Genomic DNA, 24,011 nt, shown 5'->3' with positions numbered 1-24,011 from the left:
AACCCCTTGGTAAAGCAATGACCTTGGTGTACTAAAAAAAGATAAAAGAAACCTGGGTGGCATAGTAAACAAGGCACAAAGTGGTAGAACATAAATGGGAAGAGGAACAGATTATTTGGGATTTCATAGATGCTGAAAATAAATGAGGATTTTATATTAAGAGAATGAGAAGCAACTGAAGGTTTTATGGAGGGGCGTGGTAAAATCTAATTTCCTTTTCAGGAAAGATCACTTTGGCTATCGTATAGAGTAGGAGTCAGCAAACTTTTCCTGAAAAGGGACAGATAGTAAATATTTTAAAGTCTGTGGGCCAGACACTGTCACTATTACTCAACTCCACAAAAGCAGCCATAGACAATATGCAAAGTAGTGTGTGGGTCTGTGTCCCAATAAGTTTATTTATGGACACACTGACATATGAATTTCCTATAACTGTCATATGTTATGGGATATTTTTCTTCTATGTGTTTTTCAACTATTTAAAATGTAAAAAAGCATTCTTGGTTTATAGGCCATATGAAAACAGACGGTAGGCTCAATTGAGCCCATGGTACAGAGACTGGATGGAGTGGAAGGGGGAGAACGAGAAGCAACAAAAAGTCCAATTAGAGGATGATGCAGTAGTTCAGGGAAGAAGGGATGGGGGCTTAGGCTACAGTGATGACAGTGGAAATTATGAGAACTGAATAATTTGAATAATTAGGAAAGTAATTTTAAAGTAAGGCCAACAGACTTTGCATGCCAACAGGATGACAGAGAAGCATCAAGGGAAGGGGTTCACCAAGGATGACTCCTTGCCTTGAGTAACTGGGTGAATGGTAGTTTGATTTCATGAGAAAGGAGTAATATCAATGGTGCAGGTTTAGGGGATGAGCTATATTTCTGCAGAATAATCTCTGCCAGGATAGAAAGCAGCACATAGCCTCTGTGAGTTGCCAGATAAAATACAGGATTCCCAGTTAAATTTTCATTTTTCAGACACACAAGTAGATTTTAGCATAAGTATATCACAAATATTGCACGGTACATACTTAAACGAAACCAGTATTCATTGTTTATCTGAAATTCACATTTAACTGGACATATTCTATTCTTCTCTACTAACTCCAGCAACATTCCCAAGGGGCTCTGGGCATTTACAAGTGGCAATAGCTGAGCTAAGTAAGCACTGGCCAGGTGAACCGGGTCAAGGGGGAAAGCATGGAATTAGAGAAAACAGCGTTCCCATTCTGGGGGTGGGAATGTGCATAGTGGTCTCAGAGATCTGCAAGCCATCCAGTAAGCTAGAGCATGGAATGAGAGAAGGAACGTCAGGAAGCAAGGGGCATGTCACAGAGACCTCCAGGGACATGCCACAAGGTCAGTACCCTTGTCAAGGTATGGATTCCCAGGCCACTCCTTGAGTGTCTCAGCAGGTCTGGGGAAGAGAATCTGGACTCCAAGGTGATTTCCTTTGGGAAAGATTGAGCTAAATAATGTGGGCGCTCTCCACCTACAGATCCCAGGATCCTAGGATGTTGCTGCTGGCTCTGAAAATCTTGCACAAGAGTAATCCAGGTAATCAGGACAAACGCAGTAAAGAATAAATGTGCAGCCTCCCACACGGACTACTTAATATGGAGGCAAGTAGGGGATCCAGGCTGTCAAACGACCAGCCCCATTCCTGAATTGTCACTCTGCTGTCTGGCACTTGGTTCTCTTTGGGAACACAAGTAGACCAGAAGTCTCTTATGCCTTTCCTTGCCACCCTGCCCGCTTTGCTCTTCCACCCACAGCTACCACTGAAATGATTCCCCCCAAATGCAGCTATTACTGTGACTGGAAATCTCTTTACTGCTGATTCCGCTAATGGAAATGTTCCTTCCCTTTTCGGCTGCTTGCAAAGCCTCTCGTGACTTCCCTGGGTGCATGAGAGCAAGGCTTTGTCAGCCAGCCGCCACCAGAAGGGAGAGGATTCTGCTCCGCCTGCCTCCCCCAACACCCACCTGCCTTAGACTCAGACTCTAAGAGCGTCTCTGTCCAAACTGTCCTCAGACAACCCCAGAATCCCCCCTTCCCCCAGCTCCTGGAGAACTAGCAGAGATCAATGGTCAATTTCATCCTTTTTTCCCTTGCTAGAGGGGGGAAGAGGGAGGCAAGCAGAGCATGCTGGAGTGAAAAGAGGGGGAGGGGAAAGAAATTCACATGCATTATTTATGCATAGCCCCTCCTTCTCCCAAAAAAGGATTCCAGGTGGCTAAAAGGCAAGAAGCATAACTGCATGCCAGACTGTGCTAGGTGCTTTGCACACACTCTCTCCATAAGGATCATATGGCTTAGTGTAAGTAAAAACTGAGTACAGTGCCAGGAACTGACTAAAATTTGCTTTCTGGAGGGCTCTCCAAAAATAATTATCACAGCAACCCAAGGAGGGATTATTAGGCAAGCTTTACCTTACTGATGGGCAAACAGGTTTGGTGAGGTGGCATACCAAAATTCACAGTTAAGACGTAGTGTATCCAGGATTCGATTCCAGGGTTCTGGGTTCTGAGAGCTGGTGCACCTTTGCACTCCAGAGGACTAATCCCCACCCGACCCAAGTCAGTGGGGCAGGGCTACGGACTTTGCTTTTCTAGGTGAAAGGCATTATTTTACCTAGTTTTGATAACTTAGGAAAAAGTAAACACTTCATTTGGACTATTACAACATTATTATAATATATATGCCATCTATATAGATAGTATATATAGATCATTTATAAAGATGGTATAATATAGATGCCATATCAATATAGGTGATACTATATAGATGCCATATATAAATGATATGCTATAGATGCTATATATGTAGATGATATAGTTCCTATATATATAGATGATTTAATATAAATCCCATGTTCCAGGTGGGAACGCAGGATATTTTACTTAGGGTTGAGCAGAGGAGTGACAAGAAAGTACACATAGCCAAACAGGGCCTTTATCTCCGACATCAGATGCCCTGGCAACTTGTAAAATGAGGACATAGAGTTTATATAAATTCCTCGAAGGCCTAGACCACAGGTCCCCTAATATAACACTATGCCTAGAACAAGGTGGGGACTCTCTGAGTGTTGGGAGGAAAGAAGTGAAGGTTGGGAGGGTGGGAAGGAGAGAAGAAGAAAGGAAGAAAGGGAAGAATGAAGGGAGGGAGGGAGCACAGAACACAGGAATTTACTTTGTCAAGTAGAGTCAGGGACACCAAGGAGTGTCTAGAGACAATGAGACAAGACGTGTGCTTTCTTGGCAATCCAGCAAGAAGCAAGATGACAGAGCCTTGGGAGATGCTGAGTTGGCTCCTGGTAGAACAGAAGCAAGGTGTTCATTCCCTTGGGCCCCTGAGGCTCTCACATCTGAAGTTCCTATTTAAGAAATGTCTGTAGCTTCTTGGTAATAATAAAAGGAAGAGATAAGAAGTAAAAGAGGGGACGCAGACTTAGCCCAGTGGTTAGGGCATCCGTCTACCACATGGGAGGTCCACGGTTCAAACCCCGGGCCTCCTTGACCCGTGTGGGGCTGGCCCATGCTCAGTGCTGATGTGCGCAAGGAGTGCCCTGCCACGCAGGGGTGTCCCCCGCGTAGGGAAGCCCCAAGTGCAAGGAGTGCACCCCGTAAGGAGAGCCACCCAGCATGAAAGAGAGTGCAACCTGCCCAGGAATGGCACCTACACAGAGCGCTGATGCAGCAAGATGATGCAACAAAAAGAGACACAACAACAGAAGAGGATAAAGAAGAGGAGGAAGCAAATGGACACAGAGAACAGAAAACTGGGGTGGGGGGGGAGAAGGGGAGAGAAATAAATAAATCTTAAAAAAAAAAAAAAGAGGTTGCCAAAGAGATGAAAACCCAAGGGTCTTCTAGTTCAATGCAACACATGCCAGGCAGAGAAAGCAAAGCTCTTGAACCAAGCAGATGCTGGTTTGAACGCTACTCACCTGTACAATGGCCATGTGATCGTGGGTATGTTCCCTTACTTCTCTGAGCCTCACTGCTAACCTATAACAAGGGTTGAATCATATCTACCTCTCAGTGTTGTGGTAAGGATGACATGAGATAAGAGATGTGCCAGCACAGACCTGGGACATAATAGATGTTCAATAAGTGGCAGTTATTTTCATAGCTTGTCTTAGGCCAGGATGATAGAAGTCAGTTCCCTTATGCCTCCAGAATGCCAGCTCCCTCAACCCACAGCTGCCTGGTTGCCCCTCTCTAAGATGGGAGGAAGACACATTAGTCTGAAAGTCAATAGATCTGGAATTTGATGCCTGTTCTACCACTGACTTTCTATCATGACCTTGATTTACCCATCTTTACATAGAAGGCCTTCATTTAGGTAATGTACTAAATTCTTTATGTTCTCAGAACCACAGTGTATCATCTCCTCCAAACTTTCAATGCCTTCCTGTTTCCCAGAGTTAAAAGTGCTTCTATCAGAAGTAGATGTGGCTTGAGCAGTTGGGTACCTGCCTCCCACATATCGTGGGTTTGGTTCCTGGTGCATCCTAAAAGAACACAACAAATAACAGGCAAAACTAATGAGAAAACCAATTCAGGGAAGCTGATGTGGCTCAGTGGTTGAGTGCCGGCTTCCCACATATAAGGTCCTAGTTTCATTCCTCTGTCCCCAGTACCTAAAAAAACTAAAAAACAAAGAAGGTGCTTGTGAGCTTTTCAAGGTAAGGCCTCCCCAAACCCAAACCCAAACCTCTTTCCTCCAGTCAAATCAAACTGGGCTCAGTACCCACCCTACAAAAAGAACAGAATAGTTAGGAGGTAGAAGAAATGCTATAGGAGCTCAGAAGAGGGAAGTTTTTAATGGAAGAGGTGGCAATTGAGCTACACCTTAATGGATAAATGCAATGTCAACACTTCTGTGGTTTTTTCCAGAATGGTTAATGGGATGAGAAATGGCAAAGCTAGTTTTCTAAAATCTCCTGATCACCTGTGGTATGCCAAGAGAGCATGGGTCACTGAAGCCCCAGAAATTAATGAAGGATGCCCCCTGCCTTAAGGACTTTGTTGGGGATTGAATCATGTAACCCACAAAAGACATGTTCAAGCGTTAATCTGTGTTCCTATGAGTAGGAACCCATTTGTTAATGGGACCTTTGGGACATTATTAGTTAAGGTGTAAATTCAGTTGTGAATAGGAACTTCAAAGATCCTATTTAAAGAAAGCCAAATCGAACCAGGGTGGATCTTAATCCTTCTAAGTGCAGTCCCATTAAGCAAAGAAAATTCAGACACAGAAGGTAGTAGAATAAAAGAAGCCAGAAGCAGGAGAAGCCAGAGAGAGACATCACCATGTGATAAAGGTCTGCCATTACCAAAACACCACAGGCTTTGGAGAAAGCATGGCCGGCTGATACCTTGATTTTGGACTTCTCACCTCCAAAACCATGAGACTATAAAGTCCCACTGTTTAAGCCAACCCATTGTGTGGTATCTGTCAGAGCAGCCCTAGAAAACTAAGAGGTCATAGTTAAGTAGCGTGGGACAGACGAGGAAGCAAATTACCATGATGAGCTCTCCCACTCCACTCCAGGCCACCATTAGCCCCCACTTGAACAGCGCTCTACAGGTCTCCCTGCTCCCATCTTTGCTACCCTATATTCTATTCTCAATAGAGCAACCTAACAATCCTTTGACACCTAAATCAGATCTTGGCACTCTTCTGCTTAAAATCCTTCATGGCTCTCCATTTCACTTAGAGTTTTTAAAAATTAAAATTCTGACAACACCTTGTATGGCCCTCTGTGACTCAGCTCCTCTTTTCCTCTATGACCTCCTGCCTGACTTTCCCACTCGCTCACTCTATTCCAGCCACACTGGCCTTCTTGCTTTCCCCTGAACACTCCAGGCAATCTCCTGACTCAGGGTCTCTGCCTGGGGTGCTCCTCTCCTAGATGTCTTCTTGCCTAAGTCCTTCTCCTTCAAGTCTCTCTTCCAATCTTACTTTCTCAATAAGGTCCTCTCAGTCTACCCTATTTAATATTATAACCCATCTCATCTCAACACTCCTAATATCCTGATTCTCCTTTCTGTTTAATTTTTTCACTTTTCCATAGAATGTATCACCTCCACATACTATGTAATTTATTCATTATGCTATTGTCATTGTCCTCTCCCCACTACAAACACACTCACATGGATATAAGCACTCTAACGCAGGGTTCTTTGTCTTGTTCTCTGAAGTACTGTAAGTGCCTAAAACAGTGTGCCAGGCACTTTGAGGCACGTCATATTTCTCCAGCAGACAGATACTGCTATATTGCTATATACATTGTGACCTTTATATGCTACTGGGTGTCAAGGCCCAGAGGGCGCATCTCCAATGTGAGGAGGGCAGGAAAGGATTGAAAGATAAGGTGACACGGAGATTCAGTCTTGAAAGACAAGAAGGAATTTTCCCAGAGACTGGTGGGGCAATAATGGAAAGAGCTTGGTCATAGATCCTATATACCACAATAAGGAGCTTAAACTTCATCCTAAGATCTCTGCACAGCCAGTGAAGTGGTTTAGGAGAGAACAGCCACTATCAGATTTGGGCTTTTAACAAAATGACTCTGTCTGCAAGTATGGGATAGATTAGAAAGGATCAGACTAGAGGCAGCAGACCAGTGAGCCTGCCTGTTGAAAGTGTAGTAAAGAACAGTGTTTGAGGAGGCCTGCACCCACCAGGGACTGTGGCAATGGAGATGGGAGAAGCTGTTCCTCCTCGTGGTTAAATTCCTAGGAGTTTGTTAACACACAGCACCCTTGTCAATTTTTTTTTAAGATTTATTTTATTTATTTCTCTCCCTTTCCCCCATTGTCTGCTCTCTGTGTCCATTCGCTGCGTGTTCTTCTGTGACCACTTGCATTGTCAAGGTGGCACCAGGAAACTGCATCTCTTTTTTGTTGCATCATCTTCCTTCATCAGCTCTCCATGTGTGCGGCGCCACTCCTGGGCAGGTTGCGCTTTTTTCACATGGGGTGGCTATCCTTGTGGGGCACACTCGTTGTGCATGGGGCACCCCTACGTGGGGGACACCCCTGCATGGCACGGCACTCCTTGCACATGGCAACACTGTGTGTGGGCCAGCTCACCAAACAGGTCAGGAGGCCCTGGGGATCTAACCCCGCACCCTCCATATGGTAGGTGGATCCTCTATCGGTTGAGCCATATCCGCTTCCCTTATTAATTTTTTGACTCACAGACTGGGCTACTTGCATGTTCTTAGTGTGCTGATAAGGAAGCTATGCCTGTTCTAATCCTGAATCTTCCATTGTCAGTCACCACCCCCCCACACACCCCACACCCCAATCAGAAAGCGAGGTCTCCATCAAGGCTGGTGTCCAAAAGAATTAGAGGGTGGAGAAAAATCAGTGGGAGGAGAGAGCTAGTGATGGAGAATAGAGCAAGTCCTGCCAAGCACTGCTGCCTACCTCCTTTCCGGGCAGAGTGGCTGCAAGCTCCACTGGAAGGAGGGAAAACCAGCACTCTCTCACTATAGTTAATCTTCTGTTGCCACTAGCTGGTCAGTATGAGAACTTGGGAAAGTATCAGCTCTGCTAAGGAAGCAGCTCCCTAATGTTGCTCCATGCCAGGATTAAACCTGACCCTTTCTTTACTTTCCTTTAAAAGAACAGCCGTCTTCCACTCACCCCCAAAAGCAGCTAGAAGGAAAGGCAATGAGGCTCATTCCTCCCCCAGAACAAATCCTGTCAGCTCAGATTCTCAGGAGAATTTGGAGTCTACCAGCTAGATACTTGGGTAGCAGAACAAATTCAATTTCCCTAGGGAGAATTTTCTTAGATCTGGGGGGGAAGAGGTGGAAGAAGCCAGAAGGAGAAGTTTATAATGTTCAACTAGCTGCAGACACTAAAATGTATTTAGGGAAACGGACTTGGCCCAGTGGTTAGGGCGTCCGTCTACCACATGGGAGGTCCATGTTCAAACCCCGGGCCTCCTTGACCCGTGTGGAGCTGGTCCACGCGCAGTGCTGATGCGCGCAAGGAGTGCTGCCCCACGCAAGGGTGTCCCCCGCATAGGGGAGCCCCACGCGCAAGGAGTGTGCCCGTGAGGAGAGCCGCCCAGCGTGAAAGAAAGTGCAGCCTGCCCAGGAATGGCACCGCCCACACTTCCCGTGCTGCTGACAACAACAGAAGCGGACAAAGAAACAAGACGCAGCAAATAGACATCCAGAACAGACAACCGGGGGAGGAGGGGAATTAAATAAATAAATCTTTTAAAAAAATAAAAACAAAAAAATAAAATGTATTTAAACCCAGGGTGTGGTGTGAGAGGTACAGCAGTGTGAAAGAAAGAGGGGTGGATGGAATGAGACCTCTGTGGCCTTGGGTAGGTTCTTCCCTTCACTCAATGTTACCTTATATAAAAGAGAGGTATAGCAGTTTGATATGGTTACGAATTCCAAAAATAGATATTGGATTATGTTTGCAATCTGGTCTGTACCTGGGCATGATTAAGTTATGATTAGGCCTTTGATTGGGCCATGTCATTAGGGCCACTAAATCTCCTTGGTGGGTGGGGACTCACAGATAAAAGGCATGGCAAAGGACAGAGTTGGAGGGTTTCTGATATTGGAGTTTTGATGTTGGAGTTTGATGCTGAACCCTTAAGTTGGAGACCCAGGAAGTGAGCACATAGAGGGAATAGAAGCCAGCCCCAGGAAGAAAGGAATCCTGAACCCAGAGAGAAGCAAGACCCTGGAAGGGAGGAACCCAGGAAGCCTGAACCCTCGCAGATGTCAGCAGCCCTCTTGCTCCAACATGTTAAAATAGGCTTTGGTGAGGGAAATAACTTATGCTTTGTGGCCTGTTATCTGGTAAGCTCCTACCCCAAATTAATACCCATTGTAAAAACCAACCAATTTCTGGTATTTTGCATCAGCACCCCTTTGGCTGACTAATACAAAGGGGTAGACTCACTGAGCTCCCAGAGTTTGTACTGCTGTGAGTCCATCAAAGCTGATGGTCATAGTAATAGTTTTCATTACTACTACCCAAAGAGTTGACTGTCAATCTCCATCCTTCCTTCCCTCTAGTACATGTGTTCACATTATCCTAAAGTAGCCAAGGCCTAGTTTACAACAGAGCAAGGAGGTGAGAGTCAGAAGGCTTTGCCTGACAGAGGTCTGGTCAAACCTATTGCTACAACTCATGGTAAATTAAAAGTATAAAATCCTCTTGTGACCTGAGGTCCCAGTTCAGGAAAATGATTGGGCTGTGGGTCACACCAAAGCTTATAGAGCCCTGCTGTCTTACTGGTGACAGTGAGCTCTGGAAACATACCAGGGGTCCTTGACCAAATTTGAGTCTTAACAGCTGAAATGAATCCCCCTCTCTTCCTGTTCCATTACTCTCTCAGCAACAGAGTGCTTTCTGCAGGCAGTCAACACATTTCTCTCTGCCCTATGGGAGCATGAAGTAGGTTCCATCAGATTTGAACTGGCAAAGAGGTAAGGAAGAGGATGGCGGAAGGGAGAAGAGAATAGGAAAGGGAAGAAGACTCATATCAGAGATCATTGAAGGCACCTACCTTAGGGGTCTTATTTACAAGGTCCCCAAATCAGGAAACCACAGCAGGATGGAGCTTGAGGTCTAAGATCCACCCAAATGCACTCTTTAGTGCTAAGAGACCCTGTACCCCAAATAAGGAAAGACATAAACTTTTTTTCAAAGTAGCTTTGCTTGAAGACATCAAATTCTCCCTCTCTTCCATCCCAGTATCTCCCTCTCACACACATAAAAAAAAAGAAGACTGGAGTTGATTTCAATCAATCTCTACAGAAGACACAGCTTACAACCATTTGCAACCATCCTTCCTTCCTCCAAATAAAGGGTGTCAACCTTCACAACCAAACCAGAAGCCAAAAAGGGCATAGGGAGCAAATGTCTCTCAGTGCCTGGATTCTTTCTCCAAATGCCTGTCAAGTAGATGTATAGAATCTGCTTGAACACTTCCTTGGAGGTGAATTCTACCAGTTCTACATTAGGGATCAGCACATTTGATTCCTGGACAGCTCCAGGGGACACTCCCTTAGTGTTTGTACATTTTAACGTCCCTTAGAACCAGACACACTAAAAAACATGTTCCTTGGCCCACTGGGTGGACTGTGGGAGAGTGTGGGCTATGATGTGGACCACTGACCATGGGGTGCAGCGGTGCTCAGAGATGTATTCACCAAATGCAATGAATGTCTCATGATGATTGAGGAGATTGTTGTTATGGGGGGAGGAACGGGGGGAGGGAGGTGGGGGATATATGGGGACCTCATATTTTTTGAATGTAACATTAAAAAAAAAAAAAGAAAGGAGAGAGACAGAAAAAAAAACCTAACATGTTCCTTATTCTGGGTTGACTTTTGAAGGAAGCTTTTCCAGCCATTCATGGACTTCCCTTCTTCAGCTAAGCCTCCTGGCCCTAGCAGCCCTTCTGCTCTGGAGCCTGGCTCCTCACTCCTCCAAGTGACTTTTCTCTTTGGGTATCCATTTGGGTCCTTATTTTAAGGAAATTGTATGGACCTAACTAAGTTGTCATTTCAGATTGTATGTTTCTCTTCCATTTGGGACAGATCAGGTCACTGCCAGACCTATTCATGTGGTTGCACTTAAAGACACATTTCTGGATGTCTTTCCTTCTTCACACTCCATCTTCTAAATACAGAGCACACTCCTCACCAGCCTGATTTACGTGATGAAACAAATCACTAAGAAATGTCAAGACAGTAAGAGGTTACTCAATTTTAATCCCCCCCATACCCTCGGTTTTTTTTTGGTTGTTGTTTTTGCTGAATAAAGGGTGATGGGAAACAGTCTTTTCAGGCCACAATCAAGCTCCAGAAGAAGGATGACATTTCTCTACCTGTGGACATGAAAGCTAAATCCACCAGCAGACTCTGGGGCTGCCCGGGGTAGATGAGGACTGAATGATGCATGGGTTCACCTCCGAAGCCCCGTGCTACAAGTTGCTCCTGCTCAAGTTCTTTCTTTTTAGTCTGCCCCACATCCCCACCCCTCCCACCCAATACCCCCATGTCACAGACAGAGGAAAACAGATGACAAAACGCAAGAAAAGCTAATCAGAGTCATGGAGTAGGTCAGGGCACTACAAGTTCATAAAATTTTTATACCAAAGATTATTTCAGGGCTCACCTATGCACACATACCACAAAGAATTGAAGCACAAAGAAGTGAAGCTCTGGGGAAGATAAATGACTTCTTCAAGGTCACAGTGAGCCAGAGCTAAGATTTCCAGATCCTAACCAACATTAAGTTCCCAAGCTACATTTTAGCATTCAACATCCTTTCTTTCTGTAGATTAAAAACCAGCCCATCTTTCAAGGCCTAGCTCAGATTCTTTCCTAGCCAGAAAGTGTTCCCAGCCTTGTCCAAGTCTATTGACATGAGTTCCCTCTTCTTCTTCACCACTCATGGAATTATGAGGTGGCAGTGTCATCAGATGTCATATGGCTCATGCCTTACTTTCACACTCTCACACTTCAGCTCACCAGTGTAGCTGAATTCCCTTTGAAGAAAGGTTCTCATCATGGTGATGATTGTTGCATCACCCTATAGGATCCAGTACTGTACCATCAGACATAAAACCAGCCCTTCAATGCATATTTGGCTCAGGATGCCAGTTTGTGCAATTATCCAAATTGCCAATGTCCAGAGACTGGGATTCCAGTTCCAGCTCTGCCATTTACTCACAGCATGACCTTGGACTTGTTACTTGACCAATCAAAGAATGTTTCCTAATCTGTAAAGTGGTAATAAGAGTAGTGCTGGCAGCGGACTTGGTCCAGTGGTTAGGGTGTCTGTCTACCACATGGGAGGTCCGTGGTTCAAACCCGGGGCCTCTTTGACCCGTGTAGAGCTGGCCCATGCGCAGTGCTGATGCGCGCAAAGAGTGCCCTGCCACGCAGGGGTGTCCCCTGCGTAGGGAAGCCCCACACTCAAGGAGCGCGCCCCATAAGGAGAGCCACCCAGTGCAAAAGAAAGTGCAGCCTGCCCAGGAATGGTGCCACACACACGGAGAGCTGACACAACAAGATGACACAACAAAAAAAAGAAACACAGATTCTTGTGCAACTGACAACAACAGAAGTGGACAAAGAAGACGCAGCAAATAGACACAGAGAACAGACAACCGGGGTGGGGGTGGGGAAGGGGAGATAAATAAATAAATCTTAAAAAAAAAAAAGAGTAGTACTTACCCCATATATTTTATAGGAATTAAATAATAAAAGGCAACAATAAAGCTCTTAGCACATTGAGGATTCAATAACTCTTTACAATTCTTTGATCATTTTCAAGGACTTTCACTTTGTCAATGCCATTGACTTATACCCAGATTCAAAAAGAAGAAGCCCAGACACAGAAACCTGGGGAGAACGTCCATCTATATAAAGCAAGCTGGATCATGACAGGGAGAGAAGCCAGGGCATTACCAATAAGAGAGCAGATAGCTCAAACAAAAGAAGCAGAATGGCAGGAGGCAGAGCCAGGCCTGGCGAAGACTTTGGTGGGTGAGGATGGTAAGCAGTGTGTGCAAAATTACCTTGAGGTCCCCCAATCAGGTTAGAGTCAAATGGGAATGCTACATTTTAATTCTTTGTTTGCTCCCTTAATGCCAAGGGGATACTTTACCAGCACCAACTCTGGGACCACCAACCAGAACCCAGCCAGAGGTACTGGCAGAACATCATCATCTCCTAGTGGTGGCTACTCATACCCCACCCCTGGCAAGTCAGCTCTTGAAACCACCATCTTAAAATCCCCTGAACCAACAAGCTAGTAATGAGAGGCTAGGCCACCCCTCTGGAGGCAAATGCTAAGGGAGACTGGTTGGAAGATCTGGGGATGAGATAGGCTGCCTTGGGACCCAGGGAGAGAGATGGCCATAAATGACATCATCCCCACCCCCAACCTCTTTTCTAGCCAGCCTGGCCCTCCTGGAGCTCCTCATGCACTCGGTGTTTACATGCAAACAGTCGGAGACCAACACAAATAAAAAGCCCACGTCTCCCTACACAGCTCCTGCTATACCCGGCCATCTGGTGACTACCTCGCTAGCCAAATCCCAGCGGGAGTGCTTCAGGCTGCCAGTCCGGGGCGCTGGGGGGAAAGGAGGAGGCAGGGGCTCAATTCCAGTAAGCATCCAAAGGGCTCAGTGCTTACCAAGGAGGACGGCCCTCCACACCCCAAGGCAGGCAGTTCCCAGTTTCCAGGCTTAGGGGCAGGTGTCTCAGAGAAGGCCCTAGGAGACTCTCAGGCTGTCTACCAGTGGTCCCGAGGAATTCAAGACTTCCAGCTCCTCACTCAGCTCTCAACTCGGCTTGTCCTGGGCACCCATCCCCTCCTGAAAGTCAAAGTTTAAAGAAGCAGGAAATGTCAGCACCAGCAATTCCGGGGTGATAACTATTCTGGCTGGGCCGAGCGCTCCACATCCTTGGGGAATTCTAATGCTTTGGGGTACTGCTTCCAGGTCACGCCACACCCAAGGCCGGACTCTTTGCCTGTCGTTTGAACGTCCATGTAGGGGGATTTCTGCCCCCCAAGGAACGCCATTCCCACTCTCGGGCTTCACCCGGGGTGGAAGGTCAGTGAGGGTGGAGGGACCGCGATGGGTTTGAAAATGGCCGTAAAATTAGTTCTGCACCCTAAGGAACCCCACCTCCAGCCCTCTCCACTTCCCTGGAGATGCGCAGCCCCACTGCCGCACGTGGGGAGGGTTGTGGGGTTGTGCGTCTGTATGTGCGCGCCCGTGTGTACGTTTGTGTGGTGCGTGTGCGAGTGTGAGTACGCGCGTCGCACGCCAGATGTGCCGTCTCGGGGAAGTCCCCCGGGAGCCTGCACGGCTCTTTCCCGCCTCGCCCTCTCGGAAAGCTCAGCACACTCAGGTTACCGGGGAGAGCCCAGCGGCCAGAACCCCCGAGGTGCAAGCTCAGACCGAGAAAGGGCCGCGCGCTCGTTCATATCCCCAGAGGCCGTCAGCATGAAGTGGGGGTGGGGAAAGGAGGTCACAAAAACCCCTCAAGCAATAGGAGCGCTCCCACGAGAGAGGAGTCTGGTCTACTGATCAGACGATGGGGCTTCTCGGGCAGTCAAAGAGTTAACCTTGGGCGCTCCGGCGGAGATCCTCTCCAGGGCCGATCTCGGGAGCCCGTCCCCCCTCCCATCCCCATCTTCCTACCCCCAGGCGAAGCCCGGGCCTGATCCCGCGAAAGCAGGGACCTGGGGAAGAAGAGCTCCGGAGGCTCAGGGCGAACCCCAGGCGCCTTCCTGGCGCTGCTGTTGGCGAGACTCGAGCAACCAATCCTGCCCCGCGCCCCCAGGAGGGGAGGGGAGAGCGAGCGAGCAGCGAGCGCGGGAGAGCTAAGGGGGAACAACATTTTTGTAAACGCTCTGCGAGATAATTAAGCCATCAATTACCCGGGTGGAAAATCAGCCGCGCTTCCCACAGCTTTACCGAAGGGCCGATTCCTCCGGGATTCGCGCCGGAAACCAGCAGGCAGCAAGCTGCTGGCGAACTTTCTGATTAACTTTTCTGTTTGGGCCCCCCACCCCCATTCTTCTCCTCTCCCCTTCGTTTCTCTTGCCTTTGAGTCATCATTATTAGCCTAGAGAGTGAGCTGCGTGGACAAACCCGCGCTCGGCTCGGAGAGGTCAGCAAGGCGAAGAAGATAACGGCGGCAGGGCAGAGCCCAAAAGTGAAGACCTTCGTCTCAGAATCCCAGTCCTCCAAAATCACTCAGTCCTCCCCAACCCCGCTTCACCGATGTCCAAGACTGAGGCCCAGAAAGGGAAAACGACAAGCCCAAGGTTACTCGGTCCCTGCTGGAACTGTGATTTCAGGGGCCGAGAAATTCCACATCGAAGTACTCCGCTCCGATTCTCTAGAAAATCTGTCCCTAAGGGCAGAGGCTACAACGCCGAGGAGAGGGCGAGGGGCTGGTAACCGCGGGCGGCCAGGGGCCTGGAGGGAACAGTGGGCCGCTGGACTGGGACCTGCCTCGGTAGTGGGACACTGCCCCCTCGCCCCTAGCTCCGGCACACGGCGGGCAGGACAGAGCTAAGCATCTGGACGGTGAGACCGGACAGGTCCCACTGCGGGAAGGTAGCACACCCCTAGGCTCCGGCCGCGCGCTCTCCGGGACCTCTTGCCCCTCACGCTCTCCAACCACCTGTGTGCCCTCCGGGCCCCTCAGCTGCCCTCTCCCAAAGCCTCTCGGAGCCGCCCGGAGCGGAGACCCCAGAGCTCCCCCGCCCATCCGGCCCCACTTAGGGGCGCACGGCTCCTTGGGACCCCGAGTGTGCCGGCGCCCAGTCTTACCCAGCGTGAAGAACGGCAGCTCCGTGTTGTCCAGGTCGTCCTGCACCGCGATGCGCCCCGGCAGTTCGCTACGCACAAAGAGCAGGAGGCGCGACTCAGCGGTGGTGCCCGCGGTGCCCGCGGAGCCGGCGAAGCCGCCGGAGCCCGGGGACGCGGCGGCGGCGGCGGCGGCGGCGGCTCCGGCCCCGGTCCCAGCTCCGGTCCCGGCTCCGGCCCGGGCGCCGCTCCAGCCGATGTCGCTTTCCCGCAGGGCGGGCAGCGTGGACACGGTGACGGTCTTGAGCCGGCACGGGCTGTCGGGCTCCCGCGAGGCGGCGGCGGCGGTGGCGCCGGCCAGCAGCGGCGGCGGCGGCAGCAGGAGCAGGAACAGCAGAAGCAGCGGTGGCGGCGGCGCCGGGTGGAAGCCGAGCCTCGGCCGCCCCCGGAGCCCCGAGCCGGGGCCGGGGCCGGGGCTGCGCCGGGCGCCGGCGGCGGCCATGGCGGGAGGGGCTGCGGTGCTGCGGCCGGCGGCGGCGGCGGCGGCGCTGGTGGCGGCGGCGGCGGCGGCGGAGGAAGAGGAGGCAACGGTGGCGGCCGACGCCGAAGCAAACCAGGACGCCGAAGCTAAGGAGCCGAGAGAGCCGCTCGCCAGCAGCCCCCAGCTCCGGGCTCCGCCTCCCGATCGGCCCTGGACCGCCCCCCCGCACCTCCTCCCCGGGCCCCGCCGCCCTCCCTTCTTCTCTGGCTCCCCCCGCAGACCCCGGGAGCTCCGGAGGCTCCGCCCGGCCTCGTGCCAGTCCCAATCGCCCCCTCCCCTTTCCCAGGATCCCCCAATGCCGCCTCCACCACGTTTTTTTAGCCACACCACCACTCCCTAAATTTCCATGACTTGGGGACCTCCTTGCACCTCCCCGAATCCCCCACGCACGGTGCGCTTTCATCTTGCCCAGCTTCACCCAAACTCTGGCTCAGCCCGAAGGCTGCATCTGGGGGCGCGTCTTAGCCCAGCCTTGCTCAAGTCCCGCCTTCTTGGGGGTAGGGGTACCCCTGAATGACCAAGACTTAACTTCATCTTCCTTCAGCCCCAAGCACAAGTCCTGTCTTCAATCCCTTATCCTTTCCTCGTCCCTGAAATAACTCCTCGTGGCCTCAAAGTCCCTTCCCCACCCACTTGCCCACAACTCAAGTCTTCATTCTCCCGGCCAGTACACCACCTTTCCTTTCCACGCAGGTCCCGGTGGTTGTCCCGACTGTACTGGGCAGAGGAGTATCAAATCCCCCTTCCACACCCCACGCCCAAACTGCCTGACTCTGGCCCCCTAGTTGCCGCCCTGCCTGCCCGCCCCCTCACGCGCCTTCATTTTGGATCTTTGCTCCCAGCTTGGAGCGACTGTACTTGGCGGCCTCTGCTCTCTAGGTGTGAAATTCCTGAAAAGGGTGCAAGGTAGAGACCTACTACTCTGTCTTCTACTGGCTCCTGCAGGACTCCCACATCCTCAGCCTCATTCCCAGAGGAGGGGTATGCTCACCAATTCTTCACCCCAGTCTTACTCCTAGATTCCAGTTGAGCTGTGAGCCTAGGTCCTCAGACTCCTGGTCCCCTGTGGCCTCGGCATATTCTGTCTCTGACCCACATTCCTTCCAGACTTCAGAGAAGCGTCACTTCCCCAGGACTTGCCTGCCCCCCTTCCCCAAGCTTCAACTTTTCTTCAACTTTCTTATCTGTTTTCTTTCATCTCTCCACTCTTTTCCTTCTTCCTCATCTTGCCTTTAATCTTCTAAGTGCTTCTTCCTTGTAATTGTGAGCCATTTTCCATCTCTCTGTCCTTCTGGCCTCCCTGCACTTTTGTGAGGCTTTTGTACATTATCTTCTCTTCTTAGCTATTTCTTCTTCTGCCCCCTTTTCCCTTTCTATCCTTAACCCTTCAAATGAATTGCCTTTTTTCCCCCTTGCCTATCATATTTTTATTTCCTTTTTTATGCCTTTGGGTAAAGGCATAGGACTGAAAATAAGGGAAAAGCAAAACCTCCTTTGTGACCTTGAACTTCCTAGTACTGTTTATTGAACATTCACGAAGTGCTAGACATATGCATAGGCTAGCTTTAACACATAGCCATAATTCAATGAGGTGGGTATTAGGATTCCCATTTCCAGATGAGAAACTGAGATCAGTAGGTCAGGGAAGTGAAGTCACTTTCTAAGGTCACACGGCTAATTAGTGGCAGAGCTGAGATTGAAACTCAGGGCTCCAGAGACTTGACTGTTTCCATTAAATCATACTGTCCTTCATGACCTTGGGAAAGCCCACCTGTCAAAGATGTGAAAGGCACATCTGCAAGAGAGGAGTTGGATGTGTTTGGGCTCTGCAGTTTGTAAGATATGCTTCTCCTGTCTCAATTTACTAATCTGCAAACCCAAGAGGGGTGGTGGAATCTGGTCTTTCAAGTACTCTGAATCAAAACTGTCTCCTGCCTCTCTGATGCCTGCTCCAGTTCATTGACTCCTCCAAAATATGCCGTCCTGCCTCCTTCAGTCTCTCCTTTGTACCCTTACAATCTGCCACTATCCTCTGCAATGGATTCTCTATACCCCTTTCTTCAAATATGCTGACATAGTCCATTTATAGAAGTGCACACCAGGAAAAAAGGGTTCCCTTATGTAAGGCAGAGTCTGTGCAAGTCCTTCTGGACCTCTGGTACAAAGGCCTGTCGAATGAGACCAACACTTTCATTCATTCATTTGCCACCAAATATCCAGGGCTCCTACCAGGTTCTCTGTGAGGATGCAGAGATAGATAAACACGGGTCCTGCCCCTGGAGAGCTTATAATGACATGCAGGGAGATAAGATGTGCACAGAAATATCTCAGATACCAGGTAGGCATGCAGGCAGACAGACATGTGTTTCCTCTATGAGGTCTTTGAGCCTTTTTGCATGGGGAAATCAAAGAAAGCTTCACAGAAGAGGTGATATTGGAACTGGGCCATCAAGGACTAGTAGCCCGGGGCTGGGCAATACAGGGCATAGCTCATATTTGGCTTTCTTTGCAAATGTTCAGCATCTGAATTCCTTTCCAACATCATAGAGTGTTGCACCCTTTGAAGCACAGCCTGGCTACCACCAAAGAAGCTGAAATTTCTCAGCTTCCAATGCAGATAGGACCTGGGCACATAACTCCGACACTGGGCTGGAACCAAGACAAATCCATTTGGGGACCACAGTGGCAAAAGTTGGGATAGGTTTCATTGATAGTGTTAGCAGTTCTATCAGCAGTGTCCATAGCCCAGTGTTATTGGTGTTTGTAGAGTAAATAGCCCTATTTGTGCCTGGCAGCAGCTGCAACAATATCTCCACCAGTCCATTTCTGTACTGTGAATGGAATGGTGCTCTTTTTTTAAAAAGATTTATTTTATTTATTTATCTATTTATTTATTTATTTATTTCTCTCCCCTTTCCCCACCCCACCCCACCCCCCCAGTTGTCTGCTCTATGTGTCCATTCGCTGTGTGTTCTGTGACCGCTTCTATCCTTATCAGCGGCACCGGGAATCTGCGTTTCTTTTGTGTCATTTCCCTGCATCAGCTCTCCATGTGTGCGGCACCATTCTTGGGCAGGCTGCACTTTCTTTTGTGCTGGGTGGCTCTCTGTACTGGGCGCACTCCTTTGCACATGGGGCTCCCCTACACGAGGGACACCCCTGCATGTCAGGGCACTCCTTGCACACATCAACACTGTGCGTGGGCCAGCTCCACATGGGTCAGGGAGGCCCGGGGTTTGAACCACGGACCTCCCACGTGGTAGGCGGACGCCCTATCCATTGAGCCAAGTCCGCTTCCCTGGAATGGTGCTCTTGACTTCATGAACTCCCAGCCTAGATCCCATGCCCTCCTGCAGATTCTAAGTAATCTAATATTACTTCACTGGATTCCATTTCTGTTTACATTATCCAGAATTGGTTTCTGTTGCTTGCAGCTAAGAAATCTTCCTGAAAAGCATGGAATGTGGACACAAATAGAGGGCAGAGAGGGCAAAGCTTATAAAGGGAAATGGAGGAAGGTCAGTGAAGTTGGGAAGAGGGAGCAAGTGAAGACAATAATGAAAAAGCAGACAGGGAAACGTTCATTTTGAAGAGTTCCAACTTTATCTAGAAGGCAGTTTCGAATCTGGAATGACCCCAGAGAAAGCATTCATACATCTGAACACATACTGTGTGACTTCAGAACATTATGTAGTGCATCAGTGAATGATGATAATGATTCCAGCCTTAGGGTAGTTGTGAAACTTCAAAAATAATTATGTAAAGTGCTTCATACATAGTAGATACTCAATAAATTAAAACCACTGCCTCGATATATAATCCCAGAAACATCTGGAGTAAAGATTGTTATCCCCATTGGGTAACTATACAATCCGAGGCTAAGGGCAACTAAGCAACTTGACTTTGATCCCATAGTTACCAAATGGTAGAATAAATGCTTGACTCAAAAATCCTTCTCCATCTGCCACAGCTGGCAGGTTCTCTGAGCCTACCCTTCCCCACCTTTTCCCAATAATTCTGAGTTCCCTACTCATTTATCCAGTCCTCAGTTGTGGCCAAATGGCCACTTCCTCCCTACCCCTCAGCCTTTCTCTCCCTTGGCCCTTTTCCTCTTTGCTCCATGTTGCATTTAGTTACATTACTTATTGATTTAATTTCCTCTCCAGGGTCCCTTTGTACCCTCCCTGCTCCAAGTCCACTGAGCTGAAATTCCTCTTCATTTTTTCTCCCTCCTTTCTGGTCCTCCCAGTAAATGTTTCCTCTTGCTTTATCTTTCATATTTAATATTTGACTTTCCAGGTAGTTTTGTAACATTTTTTTTCTTTCCGTTTTTCCTTCGACCTGGTATTTGATTTCTGTTTTGCAAAATCCCTTATTTTCAGAGCCCCTAAGGTAGCCTGGTGCAGTTGGCAAAGCAGGGCCTGGGGAGGCTGACCGGCTTGGGTTTGGATGTCATCTCTGCTAAGTACCTTCTGGGGCAAGTCACGAACTAGCCCTCACTACACCTTTTGTCTTCTCATTTGTAAAAGGGGAAGTAGGAGCAAGCTTCAGAATCATCATGGGGATTAAATGAGACCAGGCGTATGAGAGTGCCCGGCGCACATGAAGTTCTCACTAACGTTAGAAGTAAATCCAAACATCTGTTGCTATCTCCCCTGCTGCTTTCCTCTCCAGCCTCATGGCACATGATTTCCCCACCCCCTCCCTACCCCACACAAGCTGTTCCAGTCACTGATCTCTTCTGTTCCTGGGATATTTCAAGTTTTTATTGCCCCAGAATCTTCACATGGGTCTTTCCTGCTACCACCTTTTACTCACTGGTAAGTCTTAATAATAAAGCTCTTTTCCCAAAATGACTTACCTAACCACCCAATCTAAAGTCACCCCTCTCGGTTTTCCCTGGAATATCTGTGTGTATCTCCTTATAGTGCGTTTTAAAATAACACTCATTCATATTTTAAGAATTGTATTTATTAGTGCATTTGCTTAATATGTCTTCCCCATTAGACTGAGCTCCAAGAGATCAAAGACTACGTGGGTCTTGTTTACCACAGTGTGCCCATGAGCTAACACAGTAACTGGCATAGGATAGGTGCAAATAAGTATTTTTTCAGTGCATGATCACGTATTTATTGACTTTTACTCTGAGACAGGCACTGTGCTTGGCACTACGAATACATGTTGTAAATAAAACACCCAGAGTCCTTGTGGCTTTTACAAGTATAGTCTCTCCTTCCTCCCCGCTTCTTTTCTTCCTTTCTTCCTTCCCCTTCCTTCCTTTTTCCCAGTTTTCCATGATTCAAGGGATTTTCACAGTCTTTCTTATGTAAGCCTCAACATGATCTCTAGAACACAAATAAACTCCACTTCAGGAAAAGAGAGTGCAATCTCCTGCTCCATCTTTACTCTATCTGCGCTCAATCTTCCATCAATCCTCTTCGCCCTCAGGAATCTCCACCATTTGTTTTCTGGAGCTTCATCATTGCCCTTTCTGTAACTCACTCGTCCTTTTAATCCTGCCTCATTCCCTGCAGCGCGTTGACTCCATTCATCACCCCACAGATCCTATTTCCTTTCCTTCTCTTCATCCACTGTCCCCAGACACTCTCTGTTACTGTCTCTTGGCCATAGCTCTGCCAGCCCATCAGCATCTTGACCCATGCTCCATTAGCTGGTTTAGGAACAATTACAAGGCTCAGGCCAATCTCGAAGCTTTTCCTTTTATTGTTGATGGATCCAAAATAGATCACTATAAACTAATCTATCACTGATACTTATTTCTTTGACCTATTAACCTCTCTTGGTGATGTAATTTCAAATTCTTTTCTCTACCACTTATTAGTTGGGTGATTTTTAGTGAGACTTTTCTCCTCTCTGAACCTTAGTTCACTTACCTGTAAATGGAGGTAGTGGGAAGGTTCCATGAACCAGCAGGTATAAATGGAAACCACTAGTGCTGCCTGGAATGTAGTAGGTTCTCAGTAAGAGTAGCTATTTCTGCCTCCAAATGTCTATTTATTAGATCTTTCTGTGACCTCTGTGTCTTCTTCCATTCTTCTCCCTATTTCTCATTTCCCTTTTCAGAGAATTTCCACTGTCTCATTTAGAGCAAACGTTTACCATCGTCTCTAACTTCTCTTTCGTGAAGAATGAAAGAATATTTTAATCACTGTTGTCTTTCTTCATTTCCACTTGCATCTGTTTGACTGATTTCTGCTTCAACCTGGTACTTCTCTGGCTCTTTCCCTTAACAATCCTCAAATTTGTTATCTTTTTTCTCCAGCTCATACCTTTCACTGCCTCCCACTTACCCTGTCCCTGTTTCTCTAAATCAGTCCCTTCTTGTTCCGTGATTTACAGCAGACATTTCAAATCTTTCTTATACCATCCAGTCAAAATCCTCAATTCTCGGTACTCCTTTGTAATGTCTCTCTCTTTTTCTTCATTCATCCTTTAGCATTTTCCTTTTCAACTCCACTCATCTTTAATTCATTCCCATCATCCTTTTGCTGATGCCCAACTCCCTGTACCTTTTGGCCTACTTAGTTCTTTAATTTATTTGTGTTTTCTTCCTCCTTTGTTACATTCATCATCATTCATCATGAACTCATAATAATGAGTTCTTAATTCTTCTTAATTCTAGAAAATTTTCTGAATCTTCTTTCTGAGTTCTCATTGGCTTCTCTTTTCTGGCGACTTTTCTCTCTGGGACCCTGCTTTAGTTAAAAAAAAAAACAAACCTTGCAGGATCTTCTCTGTATTTAGTCAAGCTGAACTGCTAATCTGGTCCATTGGAATGTATATTACTGATGAAAAGTGTAACTTTTATTCTCTGTCATAGAATGGGGTCATTTCTGTTTCTGTAGCATTTTATTATTGTTATTGTTATTGTTATTATTATATGTTGAACTAGTGAAGGGGATGTCAGCATGTAGTGACCGCCTCTGGAACATTTGCAGTATTCCTCCTATGTATTAGAAGCAAAATACATTTATTATTATTTAACTCTTACAAGAATCTTGTGAAGTTGAGATTTTTTTAACCCTGCTTTACATGAAGAAATGGGAATGCCTTAAAGAATGTATTGCCTGCAATATATTGGGCAGTTTACAACTAATAAAATTCTTGCAACTTTTTTGGGGTAGATACAGTATAGTGTAAGAGTTAGGTGTTTCCTCTGGGATATAAGCCACTTTGCAAGAGTGTTATTTAATATTTGCTCTTCCCTGCTAAAGTGGAGTGTCCATGAAGGCAGGAATCTTGTCGGCCATCCTTGAGCATTTGTTGAATGAATGAACATTAAGGCATAATCTCTAGCATGAGACAGCCCTAGTTTTGAATTTCAGCCCTGCCAGTTAATATCCGGTGACCTTGAGCATAGCAAGGAGAGAGCAGTTGCCTTCTGACATTCTGTGTCTTATTTGTAAACGTCATTAATGTATGCTATAGTATGTATGATGTGTTTATTTTTTTCATTTTGAAGTAATGTTAGTCTTCAGAGCCAGGCTAACAAGGGTTCAAATCCCAGATTTCTCACTTGCTACCTTTGTTATTTTGGGTAAATGATTTATCTCTTTAAGCATCACTTTTTCATTTTTAAAATGGGGATGATGCAGTCTTCTTGCTACTCTCAAAGTTTTGTGCTAGTTTCATTGGTGATTGGAGTTATAACCTCAAGACTGCCTGATTTCAACTCCCCTGTATATTTTCTATTCTGGCTTCTCATTGCCTTGACTTTTGACTCCAGAACTCCTTTCACTGTCTCTCCTGTTGCCTTAAGGAGCTTAACATAAACCTAATGCCCAGGCCCTGGCCAAATGTACCTTAGAAAGGAGAGGCTACCCCTGACCCACTTATCAAGCTATATTTGATGGTATTGTATAAAAACATGCAGACTCAGCAAGGCTGGGGCTCTGCAGGTTCCCTGTGTCTCCTGAAGGTTCAGCCTCACTCCATTTCACCTTAGAGAGGCTTTCAGCAAAATCTATGAATATCCCGCTTCCCAGATGTGGGTCACTGTTTTTTTTTTTTTTTTAACTTAGACTCTGGTCTACAGAAGAAATAAGAACATACTTAGACTGAAAGAAGCTCTACTTTCCCTCCCTTCACCCTCCCCCTTTTCTTCCCTTCTCTCCTT

The 24,011-nt window shown here is 47.5% G+C and overlaps 1 protein-coding gene across 3 annotated transcripts in view; it reads right to left on the bottom strand.

The window, feature by feature from the left end:
- The window catches only part of ASTN2 (astrotactin 2), a 950,369-nt gene extending 934,534 nt beyond the window's left edge, over positions 1-15,835 (bottom strand). For all 3 annotated transcript variants that reach the window (XM_058302487.1, XM_058302488.1, XM_058302489.1), the window contains exon 1: positions 15,358-15,835. In XM_058302487.1, the coding sequence (XP_058158470.1) occupies positions 15,358-15,835 (478 nt within the window). The remainder of the gene's footprint in view (positions 1-15,357) is intronic.
- Positions 15,836-24,011: the final 8,176 nt, after the last annotated feature.

This window comes from Dasypus novemcinctus, chromosome 8 (assembly GCF_030445035.2).
Source record: "Dasypus novemcinctus isolate mDasNov1 chromosome 8, mDasNov1.1.hap2, whole genome shotgun sequence".
Taxonomy (NCBI): Eukaryota; Metazoa; Chordata; class Mammalia; order Cingulata; family Dasypodidae; genus Dasypus; species Dasypus novemcinctus.
Note: the sequence above shows the minus strand (reverse complement) of the source record. Positions and strands in the feature narration are given on the sequence as shown.